The 21778-nt window shown below is 37.8% G+C and overlaps 1 protein-coding gene across 1 annotated transcript in view; it reads right to left on the bottom strand.

Annotated features, from left to right (window-relative positions):
* The window catches only part of LOC131047301 (prefoldin subunit 5), a 54562-nt gene extending 40666 nt beyond the window's left edge, over nt 1-13896 (bottom strand). The window contains exon 1 of the mRNA XM_057981168.2: nt 13491-13896. Within this exon, the coding sequence (XP_057837151.1) occupies nt 13491-13692 (202 nt within the window). The 5' untranslated portion in view covers nt 13693-13896. The remainder of the gene's footprint in view (nt 1-13490) is intronic.
* Nucleotides 13897-21778: the final 7882 nt, after the last annotated feature.

The following is a 21778-nucleotide window of genomic DNA, read 5'->3' as shown; positions in this document are numbered from 1 at the left end:
AATTTGCAAAGTCATTCGTGCCTCTCTCTCACACACACTAAACACAAAACCAAAACACAGTAGTTCACAAGGTCACAATTCAAACACATACCATGTGACTTACCAAAACACAAATCACAACAAGACTTAACCTCTAACACGCACAGTGCAACACAATTGACATGCATACAATGCATATTCACAACAAACTAAATCATTGGCTAAAAGCATTGGGCTTGTAACTAAACAAATTCATCCAAACTGATATTCGGCTAGAACTTATGCCTTTTCGCAAAGCTTTCCTTAACTCCCTTCTTCTCAACTTAACTCATGCTAAGGCTCACAAATTCAACCACCTTCAACTAGGCTATCTATGCACTCTTTGGACCTCTTCCTACTTGAACCCTATTGGTCAATTAAGGCTATTTCAACAAATTCTCAAAATGAGCATTTGGAATGTTCCTAATGTCAATGGATTAATTCATTTCCAAACTCTCCACACCATGCAAAATTATTGCCTTTGTTTGATTGGTTATGTTGGCACCTCAATATTTATGTGCCTGTTCTTTTTGTATTGCGCTCCATGAAGTTGTTCACCTTCTCCATACTAGTGGTCCATTAGTGATAATCAATCCAAGAAATCTTATATGGACTCCCTTGAGCATGTTTTGCCACCCTCCATGCCTTGATCAAGTTTCCCTTATTGCAAAAATCCTAAAATTTGGCTAAGTATGATATTTTCTGTGCATCGAGTTGTCGCTTTCCTCCCTACCTTCTGTTAAGTTTGGATCAGATTTATATGATTAGGTAATTTTATATTTTTAAATATTGAACACAATGAACTTAATTTCAGTCTGATTTAGGTTCACTGCTAAGTGATTGTCAGAATACAGTTTTCACTTTCAATCTGATATAGATGCAGATTACAATGTATATATATATATATAGATTCACACAGATAATTTATATCTTCCACGTACGTAGTTCTTTTCACTGATTTAGTATTTCGATCTGTTATATTCTCCTTAATGCATTCTAAGGAAATCATGTTATCCTTAAATAATATATCTATGGACTTCCTTCAGGGCCGTGTCCCTTTAACATGAAGAGGTGGCTAGATAAACCTGTATCGACTCATTAAAGAATCGAAACACTAACTAAACACGAAGTTACATAATAATGTTATTAATTAAATATAGTAATAATAATTATTATCTAATCAATTTAACAATAATAATAATAAATAACATAATGATATATATTATTAAATGTTGAAGGCCTTAAGGCCAATTTAACATTTAATTTTATCCGACTGAAGCTATAAATCATCAACACCTTCATGCTTTCCCTACCATGCCCAATGCCCGACTCAAACAAACGTAGATTCTTCCAAATGGCTGGTTTGTATTGTTGTTCTTTTTCCCTAGTGACGTGTTTTACAGCTTGAAAAACACCATCAATGCTTGTTTGTCTCTTCAACAACCAAATTTCGAATCCAAAGCACTCCAGTGGGAATTTAAATGATTTTGCCAAGACTTCCAAGGATAGGAACAGGGCCCATACTCTCTTTAATATTTGCAAACATCATTCTGTCAAAGACATTCTCGAGATCACAGATTTTGCAGGTGATTTTCCCCTGCAGTGCACTCAAACACCAAGGCCTTCAATGCCAGACATGATCAACTTGCAAAGACCTCCTGCCAATCTTCATTGTTTACCCAAATCAGATTTGATTGGCCCAACTGTCTGCATGAGATTGGATGGCATAGAGGTTGGGTGTCTTGATTATTCCCATGCCCTGATTCCTCCCGACACCCTACACAAAGATAAAAGACAGAAAGAAATTCATTGTAATGAGGGCAGGACAGAAAATAATAAAGGAGAAAAAAATTACAGAGCCGGCAGAGGAAGATTACTCACAGGAAGCCTTTAGGTTTCAATCTCCAATTCTAAGAAGAGGTATTTGATATTGTGAAGATCTGTGTGTGTCCCAAATGTGCAACAGACATATGTAATCATTGTAGCCTGATTGATTAATGTCAGAATCAACCTTAGTTGAAAGTCTATTAGAGTGTTTAGCTGCATTTTCTATGTTGATTAGTTTCTCAGCCAGATGTTTGTAAATCCATGCAATGATATTGTATGGTATCTTTCCAACATAATAAGGAAGACCATTTGAATGTTCAAGAATTATAGATTCATTTAATATTCTGCAACTATCTATTGCATTCCTGAATGTATATGTAGAGCCTAGCTTGCTTGTATGTTTAGAACATCATAGTCTTTTGTGATACCTCGGTTGCGATATCAATATCTTGATAACATGCTGTTGACGTGTATTTTATACACAATCATACACAGAATAAAATACCAATAGGTATCTTATCCTCTCTTGAGAAAATAGTCTCTAACTGCTGAAGATCTGCAAAAAGGATCAGTTAGATAGACTCCAAGGTTCTTTTAGTGGGGTCTCCACGTGTGGACAAGCTTTTTAGTGGTATGATGTGATTTGCTGTTTCCTCCAAGGCGTCTTACGGATTCCAAAGGCTCGAAGATTCTACTAAACTAAAAAGGAACTTTCAAAAAAAAGCAAAAGATAGGGTTTAAGAGGTCTAATCTAGCCTAACCCTATGAACGACTTAGCATGAATGAGATTTGGCAAGACTCAACCAACTTCAATTTTGCCATAAGATAACAACTCAATTGAAATTAGTGCGATCTTCTAAGGTAATAATGATGTTCAATGCATCAAAGACCAAGGACACTACTACGAAGGTACATATCCTGGATACGAAAATGCTTGAAGGTTAAGGACTCAAAATGTTCTCCAGTCGACCACGCAAGGCGTTCCTACAATCAGCAAGAAGCTAGTGGTTTGGATTGCGAATCCCACCAAATATCAAATCTCACACTTAGTCTTTCAAATTAACAAACTACTTTGATTGAGCGTGATTCAAGTACATCCAACAACCATGAAGATAACTTAAGAAATTTGCAACAAAACACCATAACTTCAATATTTTATTGATTTCCAAGTCATCATATACAACAATTGCTTGAATTTCTCTCTTCAAGACTCAATCTTGCTACAAAATAAGAATTGCTTCTAACTCTAATCTCTCTATTTCACTCTTATCTGACTATTCGACTATTAACTATTATCAAATGAAATGAAAAATGGGGGTATAAATAGCATCCCCAGTTACAATGAAAGGTCCAGATTGAAAATAAATCAACGGACAAGATCATGACACCTAAACCCTAATTAGGGTTTGTTACAAATGACCTCCTTTTTACTGAACAATATTAAATACATAGCCAAATATTAAATTTGGCACAAAAATCTAGGAGGTATCAACCAATGAGAAATAAGATGTCATGTCATCTGTAACAACCTTTCATCTAGAATCTTATTCCCTTTCCAATTCTCTTTCTTAGCATATGCAATGAATTTTGTCACGATTCCATCGATTTCTGTGATTGGAATCTCGGGAAGATTCTTGATACTCTCTTCTAAGTGGATGACCTGATCGAATGCATCTAGAAGAGCTGCGTCCCAAGTAGGTTCAAGTTCCTTCGTTCTATCAATCAGGAGCATGGTGGCATACATCTGATCATACTGTTCATCTGTAACATCTGCGTCCTTGCGAAAGATGATCTTGATTCTATCCTCAAATTCTTGTATATCCACATCTGTCTCGACCTCGATCCTTCTGCCAAGAATGGTACGAAGTACCTCAAATACTCTGTCCTGGATCGGATTGATCACCTCCTCAACTTGACCACATCTAACACTGATGTCCTCGAAGAGAACACTCTTTATATGGAGTAAGGTTGACCACTGAAACAAACTGTGAGAATCACCTTCTAAGATCCTCTCTTGCGCTAAAATTCTTCTGGATGTGTGTCTTATTACTTTCAAGACAGGGACGACAACGTCCTTGGTATGGGCAAATGCAGCTACTGTTGCCATCAATCTGTGGATTATCTCAAGAACTTGGATAGCCTGATGAATGATCTTCGACATCCTTGTAACAAATTCTATGGCCACTGTATGAGATCTATCCATCCAACTACATGTACGCTGGACCAGGTTCCTGAATCTTTCTGCTTCATTGATCGATTGAAGGGGCAATGCCTGCACTGGTGATCTAACTGGATCCTAACGTCCCAAAGGTTCATTGATGTGACTGAAATATGTCCTCCATGCACCGACCTCTCTCTCCAGCTTTCTATTCTTTTCTACTTCTTCTCTAAACTTGTCCTTCAATGCCTCAAATGTGTCGGTGGCATCATCTAAAGTCTGCTCTGCTGTGGATGGTCCTAACTCAAAAGTCTATATATCATAATCCTCTGCTAGGATCTCACCCTCATATTTATCTGCCGCCGGTGTAGCTATCTGCAGTTTTCTAGATCCAGTCTCATCTCGAATCATCTTGGACATCTTTGTAGCCTTCTTCTTCTCTGTTATCACATGTGAACGCCCAACAAGGCTCTCTAAATCAATTGCACTGTCCTCGTCCTCAATTACGATCACCTTAGTCAATCTTTCCTTCAACCAATCTGGGATATTCGATCTTGTCTCTTGAACTTGAATTTCTTTATGTACTATTTCTTCTTGTCTGGGAGGAGATGTTACTTCATTATCCTCTTCTAACTCATAATCTTGGAGAGATCCATCTGACGAAACATGCTGTGCCTGTCCTTCCTCCTGTCTGTCATTCTGTACCATCGACTCCATGGACTCTTCTACTCGAATTGTTCTATTCTCTGGTCTAGAAGAAGTACCTGGTGCTTGATCTTTGTTGGCACCTTGCTTTTTCTTGGAAGGCTCTTTCTTTTCTGATCTTTCCTTTCTCTTCGAACCTCTCGAATGGAAATTGCCCTCACTGGCACATCGAAGGTTACCTTCACCTGAATTCCTAGGATTAGGATTGCCTTCACTAACACTTGCTCCACCTTCGGCTGGTTTTTCTTCCAAAGTAAAAGACATAGCTATGCCTTGTTCTCTCAACTTCTGATGCTGAACGTCTACCCATCTGCGAGTACAAGACAAGACTGGTGCCATCAAATCATCTAAATCCACGGCCTCGGGCTCATTCCAATTCAAACTTATTGTTTTGCTTTCTCTATCATATGAAGACTGGATGTGCCTGCCATTGTCCTGAGCTTGGTCGGCCACTCTGTAAATCCTACATTTCCTGATGAAATCCAAAGGCAATCTAGAATGTATCTTACGTTTCACTTCAAGATCATCTAGGAGGTTCATCATAAAATCTTCAATTTGGTGCTCATGTTTAAATCTTCTACCGACTGTCTCCTCTAAATGTCCATGTGGATCAAAGCTATTCCTCCAGGCAAAAGATGAAAAAGAATACAAGGCTAACTCCTTCTCTGTGTCATCCATGGCTAAGACATTAGGACATACCTCAACTGAATTACCCAAAATAATAGGTACCTGAACTCCATTCTGGTGTCTGTGTCTGAATGCCTTCACATATGCTGCCAACTGCCTTGTTACTTCAAGTAACACAATTCTGTCTGTCGGGTATCTCGGCAACATGTATGGAGGTAAAGGACATCCATGCACTCTAATGTAAGTGAACTTGGGAAACTGAATGAACCAAGCACCGTACCTCTTGATGAACTCCTGGGCATCCTGAGATAATCTGTTGTGAATCCCACCTTGCAACGTCCTTGTGATGTTCATCGTGAAAGTGTCATTGACTAATTTGTAGTTCTTTCTTGGCGGATGATGCAAGTAGGTATAGGATTCACAAGCTCTGACCTCGCCGGGTCCTCTTCCAATCATTCCTCTGTGAGGTAGTCCTGCGTACTCAACGCTCCTGATCAACGCATAGATGACGTATGAACTCATGTGGAAGGACTTAGTAGCCCTGAGTCTTTTCAACTGTACGTCCAAGCAATGGCTAATTATTCTAGCCCAATGTATTGTACCCTTTCCTTGAACAATCACCTGGATGAAGTAAAACATCCATTTCTCAAAATAGAAGGCATGAGGTGCTCCTGTAACTCTGTTGAGCATAGTAATCAAATCTCTGTACTCCTCCTGGAAATCAATCCGGTGCGGTGTGTTAGGTACCTTGCTTAGACAGGGACGACTCTTGAGTAGCCAGTTCTTGTTAATTATGCTTAGGCAAGCATCTGGATCATCATCGTACACTGATCTGGCTCCTTCAATGCTCTTGTATATCATGTCCCTGTGCTCTGGAAGATGGAAGGCTTCACTTATAGCTTCCTCTGAAAGGTACGCCAAAGTGTTTCCCTCATTGGACACAATTGTCCTGGACTGTGGATTGTAGTGACGGGCACACTCGATCATCAACTCGTGGCACTGAATAGCTGGAGGAAAACCGGCCGCCTTGATGATGCCACTCTCTATTATTCTCCGGGCGACAGGTGATGGCTTGCCGATGTAAGGGACCTCTCGAAACTTCTTCGTGCTAAAGTTCCCCAGGTTTGTATCTCCAATGTTGCTCCACTTCGACACGATCTTGGTCTCCACCTCTTCGGTCTTCTGATCTTCTTTCATGAGAGCTGAGCGGCTGGTGGATGCTCCCGCCTTTGGGGTCGCCATACCTACACAACATTTCATTATAAGAACTAGATTTTGCAATAAATAGCGTAAATAAGAGAGAAAAGTTTTTAGGAAACCTCATGATAAGTCTTTAGAGTTATCATTTCCTAAAAAACAACGATTGAGCTGAGAAATTCAAAATTCAAAATTTCAAAACTTGAAATATGACGATGAATGAATAAAGCAATAATAATTAAATCGCCATACCTCTATAGAGAGCTAACTCTAGAATGCAAAAAGAACAAAATTCGCCTAAGCAAAATTGAGGAATAAACTAGTCTTCAATATGATCTCCTCAAAATTGACTTTGCCACCTTTGGAGTGAACGTGATCTTCAAGTATCGCCTTTGACCTTGTCTTAAATGGATCTTCAAATTTGCCCTTGACAAATCGCTCAAACAAATCCTCCAAGTCTTTAGCAAATTCGCCTTAATGTATCCTCAAGTTCGCATTTGGTGTGGTCTTCAAATTCGCACCACCCTTGATGTATAAAGCGCCACCCTTTGGATGAATGAAATTCGCACCACCTTTGGTCTTCAACATAATTCGCACTCCACACTTTGATAACTAAGCGCCACCCTTGGTTTGAATTCGCACCACCTTTGAACACACTTCGCACTATATTCGCCTCTTCTCAATTCGCATGAAGAAAGGTAAAAATGATTATGTGAAAATGAAAATTTCCACTCCCCTTATATATAGCGCTCACACCTTTTACCCACTTTGGCCGACTTGAATAAATAAAACCATTTTTTAAATGATTTTCAATAAAATAACAAGGCCGACTTGCTTAATTGAGCGCTCCAAATCGATTTTTATTAATTAATTAATTAATTATTAATGCCTTGCGTTTTTTTAAATGTAAATTTCGATTTTTAAATAAAGGCAAAAAATAATTAATAAAAGATAACGCCATATTAAATGCTAAATAAAATGGATATTCAATTTTTTAAATCGATTTAGCATTTGAGGAAAATTCGAATTGTTTACTTGGCGCCAAAATTGGAAGACAAAGGGACGTACCTCATCGCTCTGGTCCCTTGGAGAGGGACAGGAGCGATTCAACATTTTTGTCCTGATTTTGCATTTTTTACGTCCAACTCCTTCATCTCCACGTTGAAAATCGATCATCTTGATAGGTTCTTTGCATTTGATCATCTTGCATGTGTGCTTAAGTGCCTTTTGAGTGTACATCGCCCTGGTCCTTGTCCAAAGGACAGGAGCGATCTTCTTGTTTCCACGTCCATCTTGCATCTTTTAACTTCGATCTTTTATTGTTGGCGAATAACATCCTTTGTTCGTGTCTTTTGCGCTTATTCCATTTGCTCGCATGAAGTTTTGGGCGTATTAAAGGGATCATCGCCCTTGTCCCTTGGAGAGGGACAGGAGCGATCCATGTTTTCTCCTTAACCTTGTCAACTTTGCACTTCGATCTTCATTGTGATGTCCTCTAGACGCCGTCCTTCACTTTACCTAACTTCGCTTTGCTTTGATCTTGAAGGAATATGCGTGCTTTTGATAAGATCGCCCTGGTCCTTGTCCAAAGGACAGGAGCGATGTGAGGCTTTTCACCTTGTTTGGCGATGTTTGGACGTTGAAAACCCTTGCGAATTATCTTCAAACGATGCCTTGGACCATATGCTATCTTATGAATCTTTAACTTAGCACGCACTTGGAACAAAACGAGGAATCCAAAGCAAATCGCCCTGGTCCCTTGGAGAGGGACAGGAGCGATATGGTCCATATGTTCATTTTGGTGATTACTTTACGTTTGAAATCTTCATGCATCACCTTTCTATCTATCCATGGACCCTCCAAGACGTTGCGAACCCTTGATCTTACGTAAATTTTGCGTGAAATGGCCAATGCATTCAACATCGCCCTGGTCCCTTCCTGAGGGACAGGAGCGATCTAGGTCTTAGAATGCGAATTTCATCATTGTGACGACCTTTTAATGTTTGTGCTTGCTAAAGACGTCTTGAAGTGTCCCTCGCCACCTTGTCTTGACTTGTATCGACCTTGAACTTGCGTAGGAAGCAACATCATCCTTGTATCGCCCTGGTCCCTTGGAGAGGGACAGGAGCGATCCTTCCCTTGTGGCCTTCATCTCACTTTGCCAGGTTCCAAGTCTATATTCAACGGATTCGTCTTTCTTCACTCCATTCGTCCATGCCTTGACATCATCTGTAACTTTGCAAGAAAATCATTTATATCAAAAATCGCTCTGGTCCCTTCCTGAGGGACAGGAGCGAACTAGGCAGTTAGGACCCTAGTGGACGTCTAAAAAATCTTCAATTTATATTCAACGCATTTATCTCATGTTTTTCCTTGTTTTCGAACGTAAACTTGCCTTGACCTTTGTCTGGATTTTGCATAATGAAGGAAATCGCTCTGGTCCCTGGGAGAGGGACGAGAGCTACAAGGTATCTCGCCCTGGTCCCTTGGAGAGGGACAGGAGCGATTTGGTCAATATAGGTCATTCTCCTTCGTTTTTGCATCTCAAATTATATTCATTTGGCAAAGCATCTTCCTTCGGACCCTTTCAAATTGTTAAGTCATCAAAATCTTGCAAGGACAAGGCGAAATTTGATTTGTAGCTCCGGTCCTTCACTGAGGGACAGGAGCGATTTTCCTCCTGGAGGCATTTCTGTGCTCATGAAAATCTTCAATTTATATTCAATGGAAAGATATCGCCGTTCTCCATCACTTCCAACTCGAAATTTGTCTGGACTCTGCAGGGATGATGAGATATTTGAAAATGAGCTCCCGTCCTTCACTGAGGGACAGGAGCGATTTTGCTCCTACAGGCCAAAATAACATGATTTTTCACATTTTAACACTTCACGAGGCGAAAACAAATCAATTCCAATGCCCAGGATCAAAATCAAAAAAAAGTCAAAATCTGGTCAAAATATTCAATCGGACAAAAATTCACATTTGACTGTCAACACTTAGACAAATTTAAGCTCTGCATCAACATTCCAATTGAAAATTAGACCATTTTGGCGAATTCATTGCATTCAAAATTTGCATCCTAGAAAAGGAAGCTCGAAAGCTCTCAAAAACGACTGGATTTTGGCTTGAAAAGACAAAATTTAAAACCCTAAGGCTTGACCCTAAATCCAGACGACCAACTGTCTAGCAAAATCCTAAAAAAAACGAAAGCAAAAGCGAGCGAAAGACAAGCAAAAAGAGGGGGTCCCCATTTGCGATGGGGCGATGTGTGAAATGGTCACAACACATGCCAATTAATAAATCTTTCCTCTTCAAAACAAATAAGATAAAACTGTCTTTCGAACAAAGATTTGAATCCATTTCATTCATGTATTGGCAAGAAATTTTCTCGCCACTATGTAATGAGCATAACTTTCAAATCAAGTTAAAGCTTGACCACCAAATTTCAACCTTGCAAAGGAAATTTGTTGTTATTCATTCAAATGATAAAACTGAAATATTCCTCCAATTGGGCTATCTAATGGCCACATTTATAAGCATCAACTTCACCCTCTTATAGATGAATGCCTATCTTCTCCCCTGCTCTAAACGGAGGTGGAGCTTCCATGAAAGAAGGATAATCCTTTTCCAAATTCTTGTGTCTTCAACTCTTCATTTGTTTTGCCATCTCCATGGGCACTCCTAGCTTTCCCATGATCAACTCCAATATCTAATCCAATTTTTCAAGCTCCATCATTAAGTGAGGGATGTTGGCGATATCCTCTTCCAACTTGTTGAATCTGTCTTTGCCATCAAGAGCCATACCACCTTCTTTTTCATGGGTCAAGCTTCTGAGTTGTATGATCCACCTTACTGTGGACACATTATTGCAAAATAAACAGGAGACATTTTCCTCTAGCACTATTGATCTAGTGAGGAGCATACAATTGCAAAATTGAAAACTAAAAACACACCACACAGAACCACATCAAAATGAACATAAAAAATGCTCTAATACCAATCTAATCTTTAAACAAGGTGGATATCCCACTGATTGAATTATCAACACAAATCTTATTATTCCAATCACCAAAATGGCTGATATTGCTGCTGATATCTATGCAACATTGACTTAAAACAGTCCTAAAACCATCTTTCTTGCTGTTACTGTGCATGCACATAAAGTAAGTTTATCATAGTAGAGAAAGCAAGAGCATGGCTGCGCATGAAAATGGAACAAAACAATTTTAAAATTTTTTGACCTAGAGAAACCCTATATGGGGGAAAACTCCAAAATAGTGAGAGATCCCGTCCTCAAGCCACTAACTCCTTCCTGATTAGAGTAGTTTACTTCCTTCTAGAGTTTTTCATGTAGTCCTCAAACATACAGATCAATGTCCAAATGCCTACACAGCAATGTTAAGTGTTTCTAAACTCCCCAATTACACTCCAACCTATATAAGACTTCTTGACTGATGGAGAGATGCAGAATAACAGTCAATTACAGACAAAAGAAACCCACTCATTACAAAAAAGGGAAATTATATCACTAGGTCCCCAAGACTCTCTGAATGAAGCCCAAGAACTTCAGAAACCAAAAAGACAGAATTCCATATGCTTCAGTTCCTCTATCCACAAGCTCTAGATATTTGTCATTTCTGTGATGAATTTGACCACAAGTGCATACATCCTCAATGCCTACTGCAATCAATGATGAATACAGCTGTGATTGAACTAGTATGACGAATTCAACGATAGTCAAAACATCACTAATGTTCTTCGTTTATCATTATTGAAGTCGATTGGGCGTCCAAATCAGCCAGGTAACTTCTATTGCTATTTTCCTCCTTTTTTGGATATCTCTCACTTTCTGTCTCATTTTGCCATAGGGAAATTGAGAATTGTCTTGCCTTAGTGCTAGGAAGCCTTCAAGAATGAATCATGGTAGCAAAATTAGCCAACATACTAACTTTACTGATCCAATTTCAGATAAGTAGCCACAATAGGGGCCACTGTAGAGTCACAGATGAGGAGTGATTAGCTTGGTGGCTAAGAACATGGTCAAAATGCAGTGTGGAGTCAAAACAAACCTGAAAATCGAAACCATTTTTTGGCAAAACCTCTGCCAAAATTATTGAACTGGTAAGGAGTCCTACAGCCTGATAATCCTTTCCTTCAGCAGGGCTAAAAATTTATTAAGAAATCAGATCAAAAAAGTTTTAATGGACTTGATAAAATCTATTCCTAGAAAATATGAACAGAAACTTGTTCTTTAAGGCATCATGGAGAAAAGTGAAACTGAGGATTCCTTGAATTGTGTTGTGCCATTTCCAAATAACTCTGCGACTTTGGCACCCATCAATGCTAAATTGAAATGTTTGGAGTCTCAGCAATCAGGGATGTAGGCTTTCATCTGGAAAATAAAAGGCATGACATTATATGCCTTGCGGGGTGCAGCTGCAATTGTAGTGAAAACAGAGGCAGAGGCTAGTGTTGCACAAGGAGTATAGGGCAATTCTTTCTCAGGTCATGTCCTGATACCATGAAGCACAATCCTTGGGGTAGAATTGTGATTCCTGTAGGAAGGCCAAGTGGATTGGATGTCATGGTGTGGGACTGAGGGCATACTCAATTCCAGGCACTCATGTTAAGTTATAACAAGGTGTGGAGAGTAAGATGGGGAAATTCATGAGCTTTCAATAATATTGAGCTGGATAAAGGAACTTCATCAGCTTCTCAGGCAACATTGATGTGCGGTTGCATTCTCCTCTTGTTGCTTTACAAGACTGTCAGATTCACATTGGCCCTCAGCCATAGAAGACCCCTCCCAATACACCCTTCTGATCCCTGACTCTGACCTTGTGAACGTTTTTCTGCTGTCCAGATCTGTACCATTCACCCAATTTTTCATTGATGAGAAGGTTAATAGGTTGCTAAACTACTGGTTTGGGTTATAGTAATAGTTTCAGTTTATGGCCTCATCTATAGCCTTAGTCAATGTTTATGGTGGTATTTTTGTAATATTTTGGAGCTACAGTGGTTGGTATTTACATGCATGGCACACATAAAGAGGTACGCTGGTTCCAAATGTAGTTGATTTTAATTTGGAAAAATATATTTGGGCTTTTATTCCTCAATAAATCCAGAAAAACAAAAATCGAAAATATGTACAAGTGAAAATTTCATAATCTACTAATAATGTTTTCGGTGTGCTTTCGGTGTCACGAACTGGCAAGATTGGATTTACGACAAACATATTCAAAGGATCGAAATCGACGTAGTTCAAAAGCTTATTGAGCAGTACATATAAGGGAGCATGTAGAACTACTTTACTTCGGAGGGGATTCTCAAAATCCTCTAGGCCTTCAGATTAAAAAATGACCTGAAAAAATCTCCTTATCTTACTATTCAGAAATAATAGGTAAATAAAAACAGAACCCATTTGAAATCCTGGACTAACAATGGTACTTCAAACTTTTAATCAAATACGACTGATAAGGAATAAAACCAATGAAACCCATTTAAAATCCTCAACAATGGCAGTAAAGCGTTTAAACAAATGCAGATGACGGGAATAAAATCAAAGCCGCCCTCCTGAAAGCCGTAGTAACAGCGGTATTGAAACATTGAAACGTATATGGATGATGAGGAATGAACCAAATGGAACGCACTTGAAATCGTGTGCAATAGGAGTGGCAATAAACCATTTAAATAAATATGGGGCATAAAACAATGGAATCAATGAAATCACTCGAAACCATGACTTAACCATGGATATAAATATGAGTAATGATGGAATAAAACCGATGCAACTACCTAAAATTCTGAATTAACAAGTGCAATAAAACATTTGGAATAAAATTAATCGCACCCACTTGAAATCCCGAAATAGCTATGTCGACAATGCATTTAAAAAGTATATGGCTGCAAAGAATTTCTATGTATTGAATAAAGCGAACCATAATTAAGGAAGTTTAACCTTGAGGATGCTGAGAAAAATTGTTGAGAGCCTTTTCAGCCATTTCATAGCGAATGGCAGCTGTTCTAATACGGCTTAGGCTGTCCTGAAGAAGACCCACTTCTCCGTCCACCTGCTCCTTCACCTGCCTCACCTGCTCCACGGTGAGCTTGTTTAGTTCGTCTGATATTGCCTTGCCTTGATCTGAAGCCATGCTTGCCATCCCTTGTTTCTCTTTAAATTGTTGCAACAGACGAAGAGATTGATTAATCTATTCAAACCTTGAGATGAATTGAATCAATTTTATGAGTTAATGTTCTACAGATTAGAACAGTGTCTTCTGCATCCAAAATCGACTATTACTCTTTTTCAAGATTCGGGCCAGTGCTTTGAAAAGAATTTTTAGTCAGGGTACGTATGCATATATAGAAAAAAGGTTCCCATAGTAAGAGCTCGAATTAAATCTATAAATGGATGTTTGAGATTATGATTTTTATATAAATGCATGATGTTTGAGATTATGATTTTTATATAAATGAATGGATGATTGGGATCATGGTTTTTTAATAAATGTATAGATGAAAAAAGAGATCATGGGTTTTTATAAAAAAGAATGGATGATTATGATCTTTTATATTAATATATGTGTAAGGAAGTTAAGTAGCGGAACAATTTCCTACACTAATTTTGAGAGGAAGATAATGTAAAAAAAATTACAGATCGTTACAACAGTTATAAAAACTTAACAAAATAATCATAAATAACATTCATACCACAACACAGGTGAGGAAAACCCTTTTGGGAGAAAAACTCCACATTCCACAAGGAGTTTAATATATTGTTCAACAATCAATAACAAATTACAATATACTTGTAGAACAAGGTCTTCACAGGAGTACCACTAATCAGAGACTCGGAGGTAAGTCAATAGCCATAAGACTCTTACACACAACATCTATCTCACGCTCCTCATATATAAGAGATACAATACAAGAAACAGTGAAGCGGTATTACAAAACCATGGGCTAAAACCACCCAATAAAGTAGAGTCGACCTTATCTCCATTCTAGATGCCCTATGACGTGTCAAAACATACATCAACTCGTTTTCCTCCCTTTTACAACTCATTTAGGTGTCCAATGCAATTTATATTTCCTATTTCAAGAGTCTAAACTTTCGGAATTCATAACTTGTGAACCGTATGTCCAATTGACAAATCGTTTGAAGTGTCAAAAAGTTCGCAAAGAGCTATATCACCTTGTAAACTATTATGTCATCTATGCCCACATTTTAGAGCATTTTGGAGTCTCTAAAGTCCTCAAAAATAAATTTAAAACTTTCATCGCACCCTCCAAAAAATGGAAACTTCAAAACTAACTATGATCTTGCAACAAAAATTTGTCGGCATGCTTATCTAGCCAACCAGAAGCTTCGAGGAGACTTTCGTACCATTTCGCGCTCAAACGAAAACTTACTATCAATAGTAACCTCATATAAATGCAAGGTTGAAACACCATTTTCCCAACATTCTCTCACTTGTCGAACACCTTGCAAGAGCAAAGGGAGTATCAACACAATAAATTAATTGCTAGGGGCCATGAGGCACATAGACTTTGACCACCATCTGAACTTCTCTATGCTCATAGCTTTAGTTAAAGAATCTGCAACATTCATCAAAGTCTCCACCTTAACCAGCTTCACCCTGCCATCCTCAACCATATATCTGACAAAATGATACTGAACATCAATGTGCTTGGTCTGGGCATGAAATGTCAAGTTATTGTTGCAAGGTGTGTGCCCTGGTCTCCTTGTGTTGTGCAATGCAACGCTCAGGTTTGTGACATGGCTTAACCGCCTCCTGTGGATTGTATAAGTCTAGTGGTTGTATCGAGCATTGACAGATTGATCTTTTGGTGCAATGACAGTCGCACTTGTAACAAGTGGTATCAGAGCTTGGTCATAGGTTCAAACCCCTCGCTTGTGCTGGAGGGGATTGTTGCAAGGTGTTTGCCCTTGGTCTCCTTGTGTTGTGCAGCATAGTGCTCGGGTTTGTGACATGGGTTAACCGCCTCCTATGGATTCTATAAGTCTAGTGGTTGTATCGGGCATTAACAGGTCGATCTTTTGGTGCTACGACAACTGCACTTGTAACAAGAATTGCAAATATCTTCATGAAGCCTTTGCTTAAGGATACTTTTGAGTATCTTAAAGAGAAGCTAGGGGTGATTTCTCCTCCTGTTCAAAACTAAGATGCATGGATTTGCATTAGTCCGATGGATTTCACAGTCATATTTTGTGATCTGAATTGATGAGTGGTGGCTGCTACTCAAGGGGAGTAGTCAGTGTTGTGGTTTAAATGTCCAGATTTGGGGGAGAGATGTTCAGATTTGTGAGATTTTGTGGTGCAAATACATGCCTTTTCCATTGATGTCAAAGGGGAGAGAATATTTATATTGTGGGAGAGTTGTTGATTTCTTTGACATTGATTATTTTTCACATCATATGTTGCCATCAATGCCAAAGGGGGAGATTGTTGGATGTATTAGAAGATTGTTGGGATAATGTACAAATATGTGTTTGGATTGACCGAGTGATGTGTTGTCATTGATGTCAACATGTTCCTTTGTATGTTCTAATGTTGCAATCAAATTAAGTGAGTTGGTTTGGCCAGTGTGATGCAGATGAGTTGTTGTAGATTAAAGGGTTTTGAGATAAGTATCTCTAGTTGATTCATCTTAAGTTTCAAAGGTTCGCATGGAGATTTGATCGAGTTATGAGATCCAGTATTGAGGTTGGTTTTTCAGTTGTTCAGTGTTGATCAATGTTTTGGATTTTGCTCTACATTGTTTTGCGTTGCAATATCTTGGTTTGTGGATTTGACAGAGTGTTTGGGACTTTCTGGTGTGTCCTCAACTCAAATGGTTCATGATTTGGAGGTTTGCAAGTGAACCTTTTAGTTTGACTGTCGGTTCAGTTAGTATTCTTGAAGTTCGGTATAATGATGATCAAGATTCTAGTAAGTGGTATTCGTGTGATTGTTTTTGTGGTAATTCATGATGCTTGTGGATATTTCTAGATCATGTCCTATTTGTGTTGGTGGTCCGCATTGATCGTTGTGCGCATTATTGATGATTTTCCTTGATCCAGTGGTGTTCTTCATATTCTTGGCCGACATGATGATTGTAGCGTGTTGCGAATGTTCAAGAAATAGTTCTTGGAGGTGTTTTGTGTTTGAGGTGGTGATTTAGGTCCATACTATGTCTTAACCGACATTGTTTTGGTTTGCATATAATGTTGTAATGTGTATGGTTATATCTTTGTAATTTGTGATGTGTGTTGAGCCGACCTTGAAAGATAGGTTGATGATATGTATACAAAAATGTAATACTCATGTGAGAGAGGTATTTGTGTGTGAATAATGCTTTGATCTTTCGAAAGCAAAAAAGTAATGCGAAGAAGTGAGAGAAAGTGCGAAAGAGAAGATATGTGTTATAAGCCTAACCAAAACTGTAACCAGGCATGAGAAGATGCTATTCAATCAGTCCATGATCTTCCAGATGTAATTCGAATGTTTTTAAAACAGTGAGTCTTCCCCAGGGTTGTAGCCCTTCTTGTTGTTGTTTTTGAATAGTGAGCTCTAGGCAGTGTGCCTAAAAGCGTGTGCATTCCTCATTGTAATATTTCATATACTTCTAACAAGGTATCGTCATATTGTGGGTAGGTTACCACTATGGTTTTTCCCTTGTCTAGATTTTCTGCATAAAAAATCTTGGTATTATGTGTGTTATTGATGTGGTGTCGATTTATGCTTTCATGTTTATTCATCAGATCTGAAATTGTGTTTGAGTTAAGTTTAATTTTTGAAACAATTGATTCACCACCCTCTCAGTTGTTTTCCTTGCTGCCAATAGTTCTTAGCTAAGCAAATCACACTCTGGCTGTCACAATAAACTGTCATTGCACCTTGTTTTATTTCAATATCTGAACACAGTCTTGTAAGCCAAATGACTTCTTTACAATCATGAGTAGCTGTCATATACTCTGCTTATGTAGTGGACAAAGCAACCACAACCTGTCACTTACTCATCCAACTAATTGGACCACCAAATACAGTAAACACATAAGCATTGGTGTATCTTCTGCTATCAATATCATCTACCCAGTCTGAATCTGCATAACCATGAATATCAAGGGCAGTCATGTCTCTAACCAAATTACCATGATAACACAAAGAATACTCTATAGAAGTACCCTTCAAATATCTAAAGACTCTTTTGACTGCAACCCAATGAACTTTACCAGGATTAGACATATATCTCGAAAGAAATCTCACTGCTTGGATAATGTTTGTCTAGTATGGACCATAGCATACATCAAACTCTCAATTGCACTCTAGTAAGGCACTCTGCTCGTGTCTTCCATCCCTGATGGAGATGTAGGACAATCTAAAATAGATAATTTAATCTCAATTGTGAAGAGAACACATAATGGTCTACAATCCTGCATGTTGAACCTCTACAATACTGAATTCACATACTTACTTTAGCCTAGCCATATCTTTTTGTTCACTCTATATTTCTAATTTTCATCTCAAGAACGTGTTTCGGTGTACCAAGATTTTTCATTTCAAATTTAGCACCAAGTTGAGACTTTAGTTATGAAATCATACATTTCTCTTTACCAATGAATAACATATCATCAACATATAATAAAATGCGAAGAGGAGAAAAACAACAAAGCAAGATTCGATGGTGATATTCAAATAAATCATTCAAAACATAAAACAAACCATTTATACCTTGCTATTTTCACCTTCTCATTTAGATAGAGCCTTCAATGAAGTGGAATGCGCCCCTTCTCTACTTGATTGGATTGGCTCTTTGATAGGATTGTGGAATGCTTTCCACTACACAACAATGTGGGATTGGATTCATATGAGAATGATTGTGATGGATTGGATTATGAAGCAAGATTTTGGCATTATGATGGCATGATGGATGATTTTGGATCTCAAATGGACAACATAAGATTAGATGAAAAGTGGATATCGAAATGAGGGGAGGAGACCCCAATTTATAGATTAGAGGAGGCCAAAATGGAGGGTCAAGATTGATTTCAAAATGAAGGGTTGAGATTGATTTGAAATGGAGGAGAGGATTGAGAGGATAAGGTGTGGGATTAAAGAGATATTACATAAAGGCCTTTATTGTCTCCACACCTCTCAAGGTACATGGGGAAGAGCTCCCAAGTACATTGGGAAGAGAAAAAGGAATTAAAAATTCCTTGGAGAAAGGGGAGAGGAATTAAAAATTCCAAAATAAGAGGATGTGGGAAGACTAAATGGATAAAGGAATTAAAAAATTATTGGGAAGAGGATGCATGGGGAGATTCAAAGAATTTGAATTTCCTCAAAAGGATCAAAATTGATTGATTAGGTGGCTTAATAAATGATTAGAGTGCAAGTGGGAAAGTTAGGAGGATGTGACGTGAGGAGAGAGAATGAGTGGATGAATATGAAATTGAGAAATAATGATAATCATGCTTCTAGAAGAATTAATTAGGCTAAGTGAGGATTAGAAGAAGTGATTTGTAGGAATCACGTGACTTAGTTAATTAATTAGAATTAATTAACTAAGAGGAATTTAGAAGAATTAATGTTTGAGATGATTTTAGAAGAATGGAGAATAATTAATTTTGATAAATTAATTATGGGAGTATAGTGATAAAATTAATTAAATTTGATTTAATTAATTGTAAGAAGAATAAGGATATACATAATTAAATTATACGCAATTAAATATATTAATTATGTAGAAAGGCTTAAATTAAATAAATATTAATTTAATTAATTTTAGGTGTCTACACAATGTATAGGAAATTATCACCATCAAATTTATAATAAACACAGTGATTTGATTTAGAACTCAAATGCCAAACTTAACACATGTATCAAATTTATGGCACCACATCCTAGGACTCTGTTTGAGGCCATACAAAGATTTCTTCAATTTACAGATCAAATTACTTTTACCTTTCACGACATAGTGCTCTGGATGTGTCATATAAATATCCTCCTTCAAATCACCATGAAGGAAAGTAGTTATCACATCCATTTGCTCAGCCTCTAAATCATAAGCAACAACAATAGAAAGCAAAAATTTAATGGATGTCATTTTTGCAACAGGAGAAAATATCTCACTATAATCAACACTCTCAACCTGAGAGTAGCCTTTCACAACCAACCTTGCTTTATACTTCGCAATGCTTCCATTTAAACCAATCATTTTTTTGAACATCCATTTACAACCAAAAGGTTTCATCCTTCAAGCAATGGTACAAGATCCCACGTATCATTATTTTTCAAAGCTATCATTTCTTTTTCCATAACAATCTTCAAGGATTGTGCATCATTCATACCTAATGCCTCTTCTACAGATCTAGGTTCATCCACATTAATATTCAAAGAAAAAATACATCTCCAATCATTAGGTGAATACCTTTTCGGTGGTTGTCTATGTCTTGTAGACCTTCAAACAAGCTAAGTTGGAGGTTCTTCCTCCTCTTTTGAAGATTCTGAGCTAGATGAGCTCTCCTCAATTTCTTGCCTATCAAGTGGTCTCAATTCAACTCTTTCAGGAGTAGAAGGGAATTGAATCACATCTTCCTATTTAGTTTGTTTTGGTTGTAATGTAATAGAAGGAGACTTGATTTCTCTAAAAATATCACTTCTACTATGAATTACCTTTTGTGAAACAAGGTCCCAAAGATTGTATCCTTTCACTCCATAACTATAACCGATGAAGATACATTTTATAGCCTTGTTCTCCAACTTTGTTCGCTTCTCCTTTGGCACATGTGCATATGTCTCGCAACCAAAAACTCTAAGATGTTTCAATGAAGGCTTGTGACCTGACCATGCTTCCATGGGAGTTTTATCAACAAGAGTTGATGTAGGAGACATGCTAATTAGGTAGCAAGCAGTGGCAACAACTTTAGCCCAAATTTTTTGTTCTAGACTAACCCTACTCAGCATACTCCTAGCCTTATCCATCAGTGTCCTATTCATTCTTTCAGCAACTCCATTTTGTTGTGGAGAATATGGAGTTGTCTTCTGTCTATTAATACCACGGTCTTTACAGAACCTATAAAAATTATTAGAGAAAAATTCACCACCATTATCGGTCCTCAAACATTTAATTTTCTCTCCAATCTACAACTCTGAAATCATTGCTTTAAATTCTTTAAAATAACTGAAAACTTTAGATTTACTTTTTAGAAAGTATACCCATGTTCTTCTACTAAAATCATCAATAAATGGAACATAATATGTGGATTTTCCAATGGAAGGAGCATCTACAAGACCAAAAACATCTGAATGAATAAGATCCAAAACACCACAAGATTTATGAGAACTCGAGTAAAATTGGACACGGTTTTGTTTTCCATAAATGTAATTCTCATAGAAATCAAAGTCAAGATTACAATCATTCAAATTTTCAACAAGGTTTTTATTTTTCAAGGTCCTTAGACCCTTTTCTTCAATGTGGCCAAGTATCTGGTGTCATAACAAAGTCTTCTCTACAGGTAAATTTGCTTCAAAAGAAAGAGCACCCTTATGTTGGCTTGATGATGATTGTAATGAATGACTTCATATGTTTTCATTGATGGAACATGTACTCACACACACATGTTCATATTGTCTATCGGTATTACTTCTAAAGATTACTTGTATTGCAACCGGTATTAGAAGTTTTGCTTGTGATGGTGTCAAACCAGTACATGTCGTCAATCGGTATATACAGGAATGAGCCGACACAAACTTGAAGATCCAATGGAGATTATCAAAGAAGCAATGGAGGACAATCGATTTATATGTTGATAGAGGTTAACTCTAACAGGTATCAGTGTTCCAACCAGTATTCATTGATTGTGTGATGAGTTATCACCGGTCGTGATGAGTTATCCTAACCGACAAATTTTAGCAGTAATTTGTGATGGGTTATGTTTGATTGTCCAGATACATTGCACCTAGGAAATTGTGATACAATTTTTAAGGCCGACATGAAATCTACATGTCTATATAATGACATTATGATGAACTATTTGAGAGACATGATATGAGATGATTTGATGTGAAGACAGAAGTGTTAAGTTGCAAAATATGTTGGTAATGCAGTTTTGAGTGCACAGAAGAGGATCTATTCAAGAAAGTTGTGCTACTTCTAGATCACATCACTTGTTGTTTTCTAATCACTAAAACAGTCAAATCCCCTAACTGGGTAAGCTCTAACAAGATTCATTGTACAAAT

The sequence above is a fragment of the Cryptomeria japonica genome, chromosome 7 (assembly GCF_030272615.1).
Source record: "Cryptomeria japonica chromosome 7, Sugi_1.0, whole genome shotgun sequence".
Taxonomy (NCBI): Eukaryota; Viridiplantae; Streptophyta; class Pinopsida; order Cupressales; family Cupressaceae; genus Cryptomeria; species Cryptomeria japonica.
The sequence above is the reverse complement of the archived record's forward strand: the minus strand, read 5'-3'. Positions and strand labels throughout refer to the sequence as shown.